This window comes from Tachysurus fulvidraco, chromosome 25 (genome assembly GCF_022655615.1).
Source record: "Tachysurus fulvidraco isolate hzauxx_2018 chromosome 25, HZAU_PFXX_2.0, whole genome shotgun sequence".
NCBI classification, from domain to species: Eukaryota; Metazoa; Chordata; class Actinopteri; order Siluriformes; family Bagridae; genus Tachysurus; species Tachysurus fulvidraco.
This window is the reverse complement of record NC_062542.1, coordinates 8,287,572-8,302,632: the sequence shown is the minus strand read 5'-3', so window position 1 is coordinate 8,302,632 and position 15,061 is coordinate 8,287,572. Positions and strand designations below refer to the sequence as shown.

The window sequence follows — 15,061 nt, the reverse complement described above, 5'->3', positions numbered from 1 at the left end:
GCAACCTTCCTTCCTGTTAGATCAATACCAGACAAGCCTGTTTGATTTGTTTGAAGATGTGACCTCAGAGAGGTGGCAAAGGTTTTTGTATTTTTATTTTTTATTTATTTTTGCGTGAGTGTGGGAGGAGGTGAGTGAGCGTGAGCTTGATGTGTTGCTTTATCATAATCTATATCACTGCCAGTCTTTGCTCTGTCCTTTTTAACGCAAAGTCTCTATAGTAACTCAATCTACACAACTAATATAGTCAGTCTGTGAAAATACTAGTTCAAAACCTATCAATTTTTTGGTTACAGAAACTAAAGCAATAAAAACATCTTCATATTCAACCAATACAATGCTCTAACCAAAGCACTTTATTAAATATACAGTACATAACTCTTGCTGAACAGGGCAAGAGAATTGATTCTGTATTCCTGGGAAACACGGTCACCACAGTGCTGAGATGTGAATTTGTATGTGAATGTGAGATATGAATCAGACTTCCTGGTTTTGTTCTCCAACTGTTCCAAGCAGTGTGTTTGCAGGTGTGTTTGCTAATATCTATGTGCAGCTTGGGCTTTTCCCAACACATGCCTGATGTTGCAGTGCTTTTATCTTTGCAGGTAATGCCTCATACTCACTCACTGTTTGCTGTTTTAAAAACAAGCTGCATCTGCCTTCTCACACTCAGAATATCAACATGGCAGTAGTGGCAGTTGGGAAGTTCCTATTAAAACCTTATTTTTGTAGCCTTTCCTCAAGAGGCATAAAGGAGATATTATAGAGGAACATCATTATTTTCTCTGCATGACACCACATCACATCTAGCCTGGCACCTGCCACTCTGCCACTGTGTGTGTGTGTGTGTGTGTGTGTGTGTGTGTGTCGGCATTCACTGACACACCTTTCCATGCACAGGGTATGCTGTTACCTGCTAGAGAGTTAGAGGAGCAGGTAGAGGTGGATATATCAGGACGAGGCTCTTCATTTGTGCCTTCGGTGGCATTGCACTCTGGAACTATTCGATCGCTTTGCTGGAGTTTCCTTACCTACAGAGACACACTTCTGTCACTCTACATATAAAACCTCTTAAATACCAAATGAAAAAGAACTATGGCACAGTTAGTTACATTTAAAACCTAATCTAGGCCACATTATCTGTTTATTAGAAATATCATTCAATTCTTGGCTGTACAGCTGTCTAATTTGTCACAGTAACCTCACTCCCATTATCTTACAGTACATTAGTAATGTTAATCCATAATTCAGTAGTGGTGTGGAGATACACAATAAGCAAATCCAGGTCTACTATGAGAGAAGCCACTGCACCATCTCCTAATTAAATGAAGATGTCATGAAACTGTATCACTAAGTTTCCTTAATTGTGTCCAGGTTTAGTATAAAAGTGGTTTGTTTACAACTGGTTGTAATTTTCGATTTCCTCTTGAAATTCCTGCTCTGCGGTCATCACACCACTAGCACATTACACACACAGGTATTAAAATGAAATATTCTAAGGACATTTGATAGTACACGTTGAATTGTACTTCCTTTTTTTCCACACTTTTCATTTTTTCTCAAAGTGCTTTAGATATAAAACATTTATAAACGGTTCAAAGTGTTTATACTAAAGCATCATTTTTATAAATGTCTACACACTACTGAATTATTAATGAATTCGGAGCATTAGACATTATATGAATAAGCTCAACAGACTGTAGATGAATAAAACCTATAGACATACAGTATATTGTAGGCCGAATAATATTATAATATTTAATAATGTAAAATGTAAAAGAAATTCAACTTTGTTGACAAAAATGTTAATAAAACCCTACAATGATTTAAGAAGTAACTGTCTATTAGAATATTCCCATCCAATGAACAGTAATAGGCAAGTATCTGTAGTTATTTTAATAATTGTTAGATATGTTGTCCAGGTCCTAACGGTTCAGTGCAATTCAGAATGAGTACCTGGAAGTAAAGGTTGCAGAGCCAGTTGTCCAAGTCAGCAGAGAGCAGCCGCTCTATTTTACTGAACTGGTCTATCGCTGAGTTGGGACAACCCCGAAGCAGTGGAGTGCGAAATCTACCTTGGATAAGGGTTAGAGAGCAGTCACACACGGGGAATACCCCCCAGGCCACCACTGCACTCACAGCACATTGCTTACTGGGCATGCTCAGAAGCTTGAACATCAGCACACTGGAGGGTAAGAGGTCACATGATGCAGGCAAGACCTGAGACAGAGAAACAGAAGCAGCAATTTGTATCATGTGCTACTAAAACAAAGGGCACACCTCACTATTAAAGGCTAAAATGTAAACAAAAAACTATCATAAATAATTTTTTTCACATAAAATGAAATACTTGCCATTTGCATATTTTAAGTGTGATCAACCTGTTCAGTTTGATATTATTAAGGCACAATATTACCATGAATTGTGACAGGGGCTTGGACACAAACTCAGATGGTACAACATGAAAAAAAATTGGATTTTTTCTATATTTCGCTGTCCAAAATAAAAACTGAACTAAAAGCTGAAGGGTTATTCGAATAATGTCAATGTTAACTGTAAATGTTTCTAAAACATCTCAACAATATTAAACCATATCAGCGGTTAAATATCAAACCATATGTGCATGTAATCCTGGTCAATTTTAGCAACAGAAATAGAAGGTTTAACACTATTGCATAGTTTTATTTTAGTCCTATTTCTGTGCTAGGGAGAGAAGCCAAGGTATGGAGATCACAAGAATGTATTCCACATAATCATAATGTTCTCAGGCCGTGTGTAGAAACTGCATGCATGTGCCAAAATACATGTTTAAAAAGGACATTCAAAAGAATTTAGCCATGATTTATTGTACCTTGTATAAAATACACATTAGTTGACAGCCATGCTGGGCTTCATGCGCTTAACAAACATGGATTCCTATTTACTGAAAATGTGAGAGACAGACCTGTATCACTGTATTAAAAATGGAGTGACAGACACAAGCTGAGCACTTGATCAATCATACAGAGAAATATTTAAACCTAGTATTATTTGGAATGGAAAATGGAGGAGTCTTGCTTTATCCCATCCATCATGCTCTTTCTCCTCACTGCATCTCCATCACACTGGAGAAATGATGATGATTATCCGACTCAAGCCTGGAAATTGTTTAATAATCTCCTGCGTTTTACATATTGAGAAACAAACAGATTTCATATACTATAAATATCAAACAAAATAAAGGCAAAGAAGAGAAACAGAGAGGAAATAATAGAATAAGGTGGAACAAGACACTTGCTTCAGCTTTAGATGGAAGCTGCTTTTAAACCAATAAAATAATCCCTTTTCATTCCAAACACCCTGCATTTTCAAACAAGCGGATGAAGTAAAAGGATGGATGAGGGACAAAAAGGATGGATAATCTCCAACCTCATACATTAAAATGAATTTTTTTATATTTTTGGAGGGTGCATGGTGGTGGAGAGGTAGATGAATGTGTAAGTTTATGGTTTTTATAGTCATTTACGAAGGCAAATGAAATACAAAGGCAACTCTCAAAACAATGGACATACTAAAGGTCAGGCAATCAGCAAGCTTGAATAAACTAGACAAGGCTAATGGGATAATGATAATCAGGCAAAGGTCAAAACAAGGAGGCAAACAGGTAAAAAGCAAAGGCTTCAAATTTGTTTGTCTTGGGTATTTATAGTGTCAGTGGTTTTGAACAGTATTCCTGAGATCATAATCAGGTACAGGTATTGTTTGGCTTTGTGACTAATGTTATTGTGAAGAACTGAGGATCATGAGAACTGTAGGATGAGGAATTTGTGAGTTAAACACACGGGCGTGACACCATGGACGTTTTGTAGAAATGGCAGAGGCCTTTAAAAAAAATGACAAACAAACATGCCAAATATTTGCTCATCATGCTCAGTCTTGTCTGTACCTTTGAATCCTGATTTTATAAAAAGACCTTGATAAGAATGCCAACACACACACACACACACAAACACACACACACACAAACACACACACACACACACACACACACACACACACACACACACACACACACACACACACACACACACACACACTGCACTGATGAAAAAATTAACAGATTTAAGTTAAGAAAACATGTAAAGCAGGCAATTACACCTTCTACTGATAATTCCTCAAATGAGAGAACAAGAGAGAGAGAGAGAGAGAGAGAGAGAGAGAGAGAGAGAGAGAGAGAGAGAGAGAGAGAGAGAGAGAGAGAGTTACAGACAGGTCTTTTTTCCTGTAAGTGACCATAAAAGAAAAAGACTACTGATCATAAATGTGCTGTTTTTCTAAAGGTTTTTAAAGGATTTTTCGGGCTTATCAGGATTTATAGATTATTACTGATGGGGAGGTTTTTGCTTTTGTATTGTGAGGTAAAGCTGTGATCAAAAGCTGCTATAAAAGCCTGTGTAGACAAACCATTTCAACCGTACAACTTTGCATTTGAATGTTATATTTTGAAATATTTTTGGTATATAATAATAATAATAAAATTGTCTATACATGGTGTATAATGAAGTCGAACAAGTCTTCTTTCCATCATAATAAAATGCTCTGCCATTAAATTATTGAAATGGTGATTGTTTTAAGATGCAATGACAAAAAATGATGACTTAAATATAGAAGAAAATCCACAGTTTTGTTTTGTTTTGTTTTATTTTGTTTTGTTTTATGTCATCTGTCATTTTTACACAGGCAAAAATGTGCTTTTCATCACAGCTATAAGATCATCTCTCTCTCTCTCTCTCTCTCTCTCTCTCTCTCTCTCTCTCTCTCTCTGTCTGTTCTCTAAATTTGTCTACAGTTCTTACTGATCTTCACACATCTCTATGCATAAAAATGAATACATTAAATAAACACAATTCAGGACTGTATACGAACACAATGCACAATCCAGAGCATATTTAATAGGCTGTGGATGATAACATAGAGATGCTGAAACAACAGGAGCAGTCAATGGACTTGTAAGTGTTCATACAAACAGGTTTAATAAGGAGAGTTTATGACCATCAAATGGCCAGATTTCAGGCCACAAAAAAAGCCACATAAAGTCTTAACTTCACTTTTCTGAAGTGTTTCATCACTGACTAAGCTGAAATACATTTGACCATATAGTCTCCTCTGCATCTCATTAAACTACTAAAAAGATTGTTTTCTTCATTCATGTTAACTATTTTTACTTTTTTTTTAAATGATCATAATTTAATCAATAATAATAAAAAACCAAGATGAAATCATCTTTTCAGTAATTAGTAGTTTGTCCTGAAAAGTTTTCTGTTTTTATTGAAAATGACTGAGAATCAATTAGACGAAAATTAACCCTGTTTTTAATAGATATTAACAGCTAGTTTTACTAATGAATGAATTAAATGTATAAAAAATAAATCTGAGAAATGTTTATAAAAGAGTTAAACCCAGAATGATCTCAGTTTTATCTGCAGTATTAACTGTAGATGTTTGTGTTAGATAAAAAATGAGTTAAAAACTTTTAACTTGTATGTTTTTTCCTGTGCTTTATTACACTTCAGGGGAAAGGTGTGAATTGAGTTACCGACTCTAGTCTGTATTTTTTCTCACCACATGGAGGTTCTGGTTAATGAGTAGCTCCATGTCACAGATTCTGCCATGATGTTCCACTGGCTCTGTGACTCTCGTCCACTGCTGCTCCTTCAGGCGAGACCAGCGCAGCGCAGGGCCACTCAGCCCACTCTGCAGGGACACACACACACTGTACAGCCCCCTGCTGAGCTTCTCCCTCACTGCCCGTAAACACACCACACGCACTTCCATGGGCTGTGGGGTGCGTGTCCACTCCACCTGATCAAACACAGGAAAGGAAAGATGGACTAAGATAAAGATGAACAAAAACAGAGATTGTGTGGGGAAGTAAAAAGAGTCCAATTTAGCGGCCTGCAACCACCTGAGAGATGCAGCCAGTAAGCAGTATTTGGAAGGCACTGAGGGAAAAGAGGTACAGTGATAGTGAGGGATTACTTTCGGTGGGCGGCGGTTAAATATAAGTGTCTTTGAGGGAGGGGTGTAGGCCTCTGTGGAGTAGATGTGGGAGGGAAAACACACATACACAGACTGGTGGGCGATTCCTGTCCGAAAGCCAGGACTGCGCTGACCCGGAGCACACATCTCTGTCTGTCTGTTTCACGCAGACAGGAATCAGACATGGAATCCCTTATTCTGTTACACACACACACACACACACACACACACACACACACACACACACACACACACACACACACACACACACACACACACACACAGCATAATTTATAGTCTGAAGGAATTTTTTTCTTTATCAGAGCTATAAGCAGGGAGACAAATCTGTGTTGAAATTTTTTTTGTTGTTGTTGTTGTTTGTTTTTTATAATAACTGATAGCTATTCTAAACAGCATATATGTAAATACCCAATATATTGTGTTATCTCAATTATTAGTAATATATGACTTTTTTTTTGTTACCTGTTATCTGTAACTATATCTGTAATATGAATTACTTTTAAATTTCAAATGTTTGTTACAAGATCAGGGGACACATAAAGGTTGGAAATCCTCCATGTTCCTTAATCTTAAAGCTAAATTTCAATTTGACACAACGTAAGGGTTCAATTTCATAAATAGAAAGACAATCACAGAGCGTAAAAATTCGAATATTCACATCTTTAAAAGGTTTTGTTATAACAATTGTAGGGTTTAATCTGAGACACAACCTTCTTCATTAGTTCTACAGAGATAAAATGTGTTAAACAGATGAGGTGCATTAATGATGAAGAACTGTGTTGTTAGCTGTGTTAAAAGAGCAAGTAATGTATACATGTACACACATACATCCGCATACACACATGGGAAGTGAGAGAGATTTCCAGGGGGTTAAATGGAAAAGCGAGACAGTTTTGAATCTAGAAGTTGACAGGGTTTTCCTAAAGTGCCATAGCACAGCTCCCCAGGACGAGATCAAAGCTCCCGGATCCTCCGCTTACTCCTTCTCTTTTTACTCCATACATCGCTCTCCATCTTGGCACATAGAATATCTTTCGTTGAAACCTCTTTTCAAGCACACACACTGACAGATAACAAAAATACACTTTAAATATACACAAAAACTTCTTTTCTCTCTAAGTATAGACTAATATTCTGAGATTAGGCTTTCTTGTTAATTATTTTCATTTTAATTAGTAAATCTTAATTAACAATGAACATGTACCCTTAGAATTTTTGGCTCCATATGTGGGGGGAGGGGTGAATAAATATGACAATCTTTTTGGAACCCGAAGGCAGGATTACTGATGCAGGCAGAGCTTAGTTATTAAACACATTCTAAATTAAATGCCTCCATGAATTTTGCACAAAAATATATTTTCATAGTTTTGCATGCCAAATGTGACATTTTATATTTGAGATTCATCTGCTGTAGTAATTTTGGAAATGTCATACAAACAAAGATTTTGTCGTTTACCAATGAAATTACTATGCATGGCAGGTTAGCCGTTGCTTTTCAGGCTGCACTGGTTGTTTCAAGTCAGCAAGCCATAAAAAATCTTTATCTCTCTGAAACACAGCAATTTGGGAGATAATGGAATGGTGACTTGGGGGCAGAGATGCCAGTGTGAGGAATTATACCACAATCTCGCACCATTTACAGCCTTCCTCAAATCCCGATCTCTCTCTCTCTCTCTCTGCCTCTCTCTCTCTCTCTCTCTCTCTCTCTCAAGCTGCCTGAGACAGAAATCATTACAATTCTAAGCTTGGACTATGACAGAAAAGCAACATCTTAAACTATAAACACACACACACACACACACACACACACACACACACACACACACACACACACACACACACACACACACACACACACACACAACCTCCTCAAAACACTTTGCTAATAATATGATGTTTTATTTTGATCTTTCCATCATTTTTCTGTCCATATTATCCTATTTAAATACTCACCTGGAAGCCAATACATTCTTACTGATATCTGATATACCTTCTTAAATGACACCAAAAAACTAACAAACAAAAAAACATTTCTGTCTGATTCATTCATCATGCTGTGTTTAAAACTGACTGTAATATTTTGCGTCTCTGTACCGTATGTGTTATTACAGGTGCAGATAAATGATTAGTGAGAACAGCCAGGGTGAGCAGTTACAATGATGATAAGCCAGTCAGCATTGGATGTTTTTTCAGCTCGCTATTTCTTGTTGTTGCAGAACTATTCCCACTGAAACCCACCACCTGCTAAAGTCGACACACTTACCAAATAATCTGTTAAAAACTATTCTTACTAGTTGAATAAAATAGCTTGTAGTGATTTATTTAATTTATTTATTTATTTTACAAACACAGGGATGTGGAAATAGTGACGTAATTAAGAATAATACAGAACTGCTAAAAGCATGTGGAGCACAATTATGGGCCAGACTTGGTGAGGAGAGAAAAGTCAATATTAGCCAAAGCTTACAAGCAGAGTATGCAGTAAATTTTACTGAGATAGAATACAGAGAGTCATCATCTTCCTGGGAACTGGCGTATTCACACAACTCTGTTAGTTATCATTAATGCACTTAAGGATTCTCAAAGCATGTAACCAGGGACTCTTTTAACTATACAATAAATTAAACAGACCCCTTAGCTTACATTTATGAACATAATAAATCAGTCTTGAATTGAGTCCAGTAATATTCTGGTTATTTATTCAGTGTCTAAAGTGGCAATACTTCAATTCAAATTCATTCAACTTATTGAGTTTGATGGTTGAATTAAACCCACTCAAATAATGTTTCACATACACTATAAACAATGAAAACATAATAATAATAATAATAATAATAATAATAATAATAATAATAATAATAATAATAATAATAATAATAATAATAATAATAATAAACCTTTGTGTGGGTTTGATGTCTAGCTCATGGCTATGAGTCACTAGACCTTGCTTTAAGAACCACTCACATAGCTCCATTGGATGAATTGGTAGGAAGGATGGATGGATGAACAGATGGCTATGTATATGCATGTATGGATTTAACCAGAACTCGAGCTTTTGTCAAGGTGGAGGAAACCATGAATGGCTACAAATAACAGTCACTTTTATTACAAACTTTCAGGTGTCTGCTATTAAGATGAAGATGAAAAGGAACGTCAGCTTTCATCGCCACAATTTTTCATCAGACCCTTTTTCAGAAGAAAAGAAAAGAAAAGAAAAGAAAAAAAAGAAAAGAAAAAGAAAAAGAAAAAGAAAAGAAAAGAAAACAGGTGACCTGAAACAGCCAGTACAATTTGGTGGATATTTGATAGATCTAGAATATTTTTGCAGGAAAGATTTAGAAAATATCAGCAGAACAAGATCTGCTGTGCTGATCGGCTTTTATCCAAAAAGATAAGATCAAAAAGGATCTTTTATTGTTTCATTTTTTGCAGCAAAAACCTGCAATATTTACAGGTTATGTATGCTTATTTGGACTGTGTGTGTGTGTGTGTGTGTGTGTGTGTGTGTGTGTGTGTGTGTGTGTGTGTGTGTGTGTGTGTGTGTGTGTGTGTGTGTGTGCTTACCTGCCAGGGAAGGTCAGATCCGATGCCCAATGGCTCAGTGATGTCAGTGATTTCTCCATACTGGGCAATGACTTCAGCCTGACGCTGACGCAGTGATTTCAGCAAACGTCTCTCTGAACTGATCGTTCACACACACACACACACACACACACACACACACACACACACACACACACACACACACACACACACACAAACACAAACACACACACACAGCTCAACATTATAGACAAAACAACACATCCAGTAATCCTGTTACCAGCCACCCTCACATTGCCCCAAATGTAATCTAATAACCTGCAATAGACCTAACACTTTCTAACACTTTTCCCTCGCTTTCCATTCCTCTTTTTTTCCTTCTCTCCACCAGTCGGCCTCTCTGTCTTATTGGGGCCAAAGCAATAAAATCCTCCTTTGTTCCATCTCCTCACCTAACCTCTTAATTCCTCAAAACAGCAATACCACAGCGCCTGTCTCTCAGAAAGGAAAAAAAGGTGTAACGCATGTAATTGAACAAACACACCAGAAACATCACTAGAACAGGAAAGTGTTTGTATTTCTTCTATTGTCGCTGTCTGCTGAAAATGTTTCATAGTGTTTCATCACTAACAATGCTACAGTATTTAGATAATAATCACAATGTAGAGATTTTAAGACAAAACACAAAAAATAATGTAAAAACAAAACAACTGTGGGAAATGGGAAAAAATGTTTCTGGCATCTGTTTCTGCTGAATCTCTAACAATTGGTGGTTGAATCTGGGCAAAGTAGCTTTGGGCTAATTCATGATGAGACTCTCCTATCTGTTTGCTGCCCACCAATAAAATGAGGAGAAACTTGCAGGGCCAAGGATGCTCGGATAAGGTCAAGGACCAAAACTTCAGTTTCCAGCTAGCTACCAACTTCAGTTTCTAACTAACACCCACAGCTTAGCCGCCTCGATGCATCGCATATTCCCCTGATTTTATTATGTCAGTGTAGATGGGGCTGAACAATTCTTAAAAACTTTAAACACACACTCATGCCCACAGGGCTGTGTGTGTGAGGAGGATAGAGAGAAAGGGAAAGAGTGATGTGCATGGAACTAAATTGATGCTCTTTTTGCATCCAGTGACACAAACAGATTTTTCTAGCCTCTGGCAACTTACCCACAATGCACCAGAAGAGACAATGCATTGTGAAGTATATAATGGAGTATATTACGTATCGTCGCAAAAAACTGTCAACAAAATGTAAATGTTGTTCTGTACATAGATTAATGATTATTTCTTGTAGCAGCAGATTGAAAAGCAGAAACTTGCATGTAAAGAAAGGTGCATACCGCTGAAAAGCCGCATAAAGCCGATCCTGCAGTGCAGCTTCCTCTTGTTTCAAGTCTCGTACGGAAAACGACTCCTTTCAGGACAATGTTATTAAAAACAGAGAAATCTTACAATCATGCAACAATCAAAGGCATAAGTGTCCAACAAACTCAGATTGAACATGAGTACAGAAGATATCTAATTACATTCTTTTTGTACTTGTCACACAATACACAAATACATACAGCCACAGAAATGTGCCCCTACTACTTTGGCACAACTACTGTCTCTCCATTTTTTCTGAACGCACATCAATACCTTTGTATTCCCCCTTAAGACAGCCATCACTCTCCGTTTTCTCGTGCACTCCTTCTCCTCCGCCGTGCATTCATCCTGTCAAAGAAAACCATGCATTCACTGAGTTTCCACCGAACAGCACACAATACTCAGCTCTATCACAGTAATAATCCTCAGCTGATTTTTGTGAGCTGCTGCCCTACAGACAAAAGACATGCTGCAGAATTTAAGGGATGGCATTTACTAAGCAAATACACACGATTTTGAAATGCTACTGTAGTGGATGAGTAAAAGCAACGTGACATCATTAAACTGGCAGAAACATGGAGCTGCTCTAAAATCCTAAACAGAAAGCAACTAGTTGGGTATTATAGGATGCAGAATGTGTGCATGGAAACTCGAGGAATAGCACTGAGACAAGTGAAGATTATCCAGCAAATACTGATGGGTCAATAACCATCTTTACTCTGTTTTATTGTGGAGGATTTCTACAATTAGCTATACATTATCTACTACACCACACTGAAGGAATTTTACTAAGCTTGGATTACTGATTATGGGCAAAAATCAAATTTTCCTAGTCTTTTCTTAATGATTTAAAAATCATGAAAGCAACAGAACATATTTAGTATTTATTATATACTGTAGCTACATCATTTTTGCATTAGTCATTTTTGCATCTTGCAGAAAATTTCCAAACATCCTTCTGCTAATAGGAAACTGTAAAAAAGTAAAGTGAAGATATCTTCTAATAAATAGAATAAAAATTCATTCATACTGTCATATATTTACTGTATAACAATTTCATAATATTTGAAATCATTTTATAACAAATAATAAAAATATCAAACCTATTTCCAGACAAATATACTATTTCTTTATTTAGAATAATTGTACTATTTTATTGGCAGATCATTTTGCTTCAATCTACAAATATACACTATTGAAAAAAGCAAAATGATCTGCTAATAGAAAAGACAAGGTCAAAGCTTGAAATTAGTGCATTTACTAAGAAAGATCCATAATTATTGTGTTTAAAAACTAAATTAAATTTGTCAAAATCGAAATATTCTAAATAAAAAAATATTTTTTCAGTGAAATCGTTGAACACTCAAACGGTATCTGATATATAAAAGGAGAGCATAAAAAAGGTGAGTAAAATAAATTGATTAATTTATAAAAAAAAGAATCAAAAATTACATGTAACAGTTACAGCAAGTAAATAGCAAAAAACTCTTAAACATGTGCTATAACAGATATATCTATACAAAGCTGTGCAATATGCTCAGATAAGGAAGGTTACACAGACCTCTAATATAAGCACCCGTATGTATGTGTATTCACTGTGTGTGTGTGTGTGTGTGTGTGTGTGTGTGTGTGTGTGTGTGTGTGTGTGTGTGTGTGTGTGTGTGTGTGTGTGTGTGTGTGTGTGTGTGTGTGTGTGTGTGTGTTTGACCTGCTCCAGTGAAGCCCTGCCCACTGGGATCATGTCATCCTGCACATGTTCTCTCAGTTGTTCCACATAGTGGGGTATAACCTGTTCTCTCTTCTCCAACTTCTCCCTCAAATGATCTCTCCATCCAGCCTGTGGGACTCTCGGAGCCACAGCCACTGGTCTTTCTTCCATAAAACTACCTAGAGAGAGAGAGAGAGAGAGAGAGAGAGAGAGAGAGAGAGAGAGAGAGAGAGAGAGAGAGAGAGAGAGAGAGAGCAAACAAGATTAGGGGACAGTAGAAAAGTAAGATATTAATACTAAATAAGTGACTGCATTATGATGTTGGAGTTTAGTTTTTATGTGTACTGATGAAATATAATATATGGATGCATAATGTGGATAATTATCTATATTATATAGACATTTCAATGAATGGTGTTTAAGCATTACCCTGCTAAATGATATCATATAATATATTGTTTTCTGATGCCACACAATATCAATCTGACCAAAACTGACCACCAAATAATACACTCTTCCCTATGAAATTTCATACTGTCTTGTAAATGTACACCATAACATGCTAGTCAAGTGATTCAGATTTATCAGATGACTTGATGTCCACATTATCCTTTTCAAAGTTATCCATGTAGTGACCAAATCACATAAACTTTGACAAAAGGATGTCTTCAAATAGAACTGCAAGTGGACAAATGAGGAGTTCAGCCATGCAGTAGGCTTTGTCACACAGTCTTCTCACAGTCCTGTTCCACGAACAGGGGCAGACACTATCAGGGGTTAAAACTCCATCTACACCTGTGGAAATGTGCCAGATCATCTTTAGTCTTTGTTTTAGTAGGAAGGTACTCTTGCACATTTGGTTAAGGTGGTACACGGCTGTTGTAATCCTTTAGCAGGATCAGCAGTGGGTTTTAGGCCCCGTCAGAATTCACACATGTAGTGTTAGCCGGCGAACACTGCATTCAATTGTTTGGGATTTTTGCTGGAGCTGTGAGATTAGTCACTGAGCTATTGTCCCAGAATGTTCATGAAATCCTACAATGAAGCACTAGTAAAGAGGATACTGGGATTAACGCACTTCTACCACACCAGGAGGAGGAGGAGGCTGATCACTGCCTCTTTTCCTCTGCCACCATGCAGCCAGCCATTGAGGCTTCAAAGCAATAACAATAGGTCTAAAACAATTGTCTCAATGTTTTCTTGTGGTCCTGCTTCCAACTGGTGCATTTCCAGCTCCTCTCTTTGGTCCTTTTGCGCCCCAAGAGCTTTGCAGGTTTTTTCCCCACTATCACATTCTGCTACAAAGCATGTTAATGAACAAGACATGCAAAACATCATTAGCTAAATGGACGTAGTCCAGTGTGCAATGTTTAAGAAAAGGGAATCCTGGAGAAATCCCTCTCGGGGGAAGCCATTTGATGCTGCTAGACTGGAGTTACTTTAGGTGGCAAACTGCACATGTTGACTGTATTCAGACATGCTTACAGGAAGAACTGTAACAGTCCATTAAGCACAACACATTTATTCTGAAGAATAAACCACAGCTATACTCTCTGTACTCATAAGGGATAGCTGTCCTGGGATAAATATTAGCCATGCACTAGTGCTTCCTTTATTCATCAACCATGTGTGCGCATATAGATGAATTTGTGTGTGTAATGTGTAGTCATTGTCTTCATTAGCAAGCCTCTACCTGATTAACTGAATTGTTTATTGAAATCACTAAAGCTATGCTTAATTTATTGGCCATAACCATTTATCTGTCTTTCTTGATTGCACCTAACAGTGTGTGTGTGTGTGTGTGTGTGTGTGTGTGTGTGTGTGTGTGTGTGTGTGTGTGTGTGTGTGTGTGTGTGTGTGTACAGTTCCTGGTACTTACCAGGTAAATCTATTACAGTCGAAACTTCATCTTCATTCAGTATCTGAGACAGTTTCTCATACAGTCCCCGTTCGTCCTCATGCATGAATTCTGTGCCACAAAACAAGCAAAACATGAATAAATGCATAACAATTTCCATTTTAATGTCATACATATCAATCAACGTCACCTGTGCTGCTAAATCAAAATGAAAACCATGCAACGATTTTCTAACAAAGTGACACTAATTCTTGACCTTAATTTACATTCATTCATTATACCTCAAAGTTAATAATAACAGACATGTAGGTCGTTCTGTAAGGCTTTTTAAGGAGAGGAAATATATGCAGAATTTTACATTACACTCTACCCACCTAAGGAACATGATTGTCAAAGGTGATTCTGTTTGGTAGGATTCAAGGATATTACAGAAAAGTGGTGTCCAAAAAGATACAGTTGGAATGGCTTTTCTGTTAATAGGCAGATTTCATTATAACATGCATATTACCTCAATCCCAAGAGCATGTCTTTAATAGGCAAAAGGGG

The 15,061-nt window shown here is 37.1% G+C and overlaps 1 protein-coding gene across 4 annotated transcripts in view; it reads right to left on the bottom strand.

Moving 5' to 3' along the window:
• Positions 1-15,061, bottom strand: part of ofcc1 (orofacial cleft 1 candidate 1) — a 79,671-nt gene that overhangs the window by 47,991 nt on the left and 16,619 nt on the right. For all 4 annotated transcript variants that reach the window (XR_003444240.2, XM_027169841.2, XM_027169860.2 and 1 more), the window contains 8 exons: positions 14,537-14,626; positions 12,658-12,836; positions 11,223-11,297; positions 10,925-10,998; positions 9,604-9,721; positions 5,602-5,841; positions 1,957-2,220; positions 914-1,031 (listed from right to left, as the gene is read on the bottom strand). Coding sequence is in view for 3 of the 4 variants with exons in the window: in XM_027169841.2 (XP_027025642.2) it covers positions 914-1,031; positions 1,957-2,220; positions 5,602-5,841; positions 9,604-9,721; positions 10,925-10,998; positions 11,223-11,297; positions 12,658-12,836; positions 14,537-14,626 (1,158 nt within the window). In the remaining variant the exon portion in view is untranslated. The remainder of the gene's footprint in view (positions 1-913; positions 1,032-1,956; positions 2,221-5,601; positions 5,842-9,603; positions 9,722-10,924; positions 10,999-11,222; positions 11,298-12,657; positions 12,837-14,536; positions 14,627-15,061) is intronic.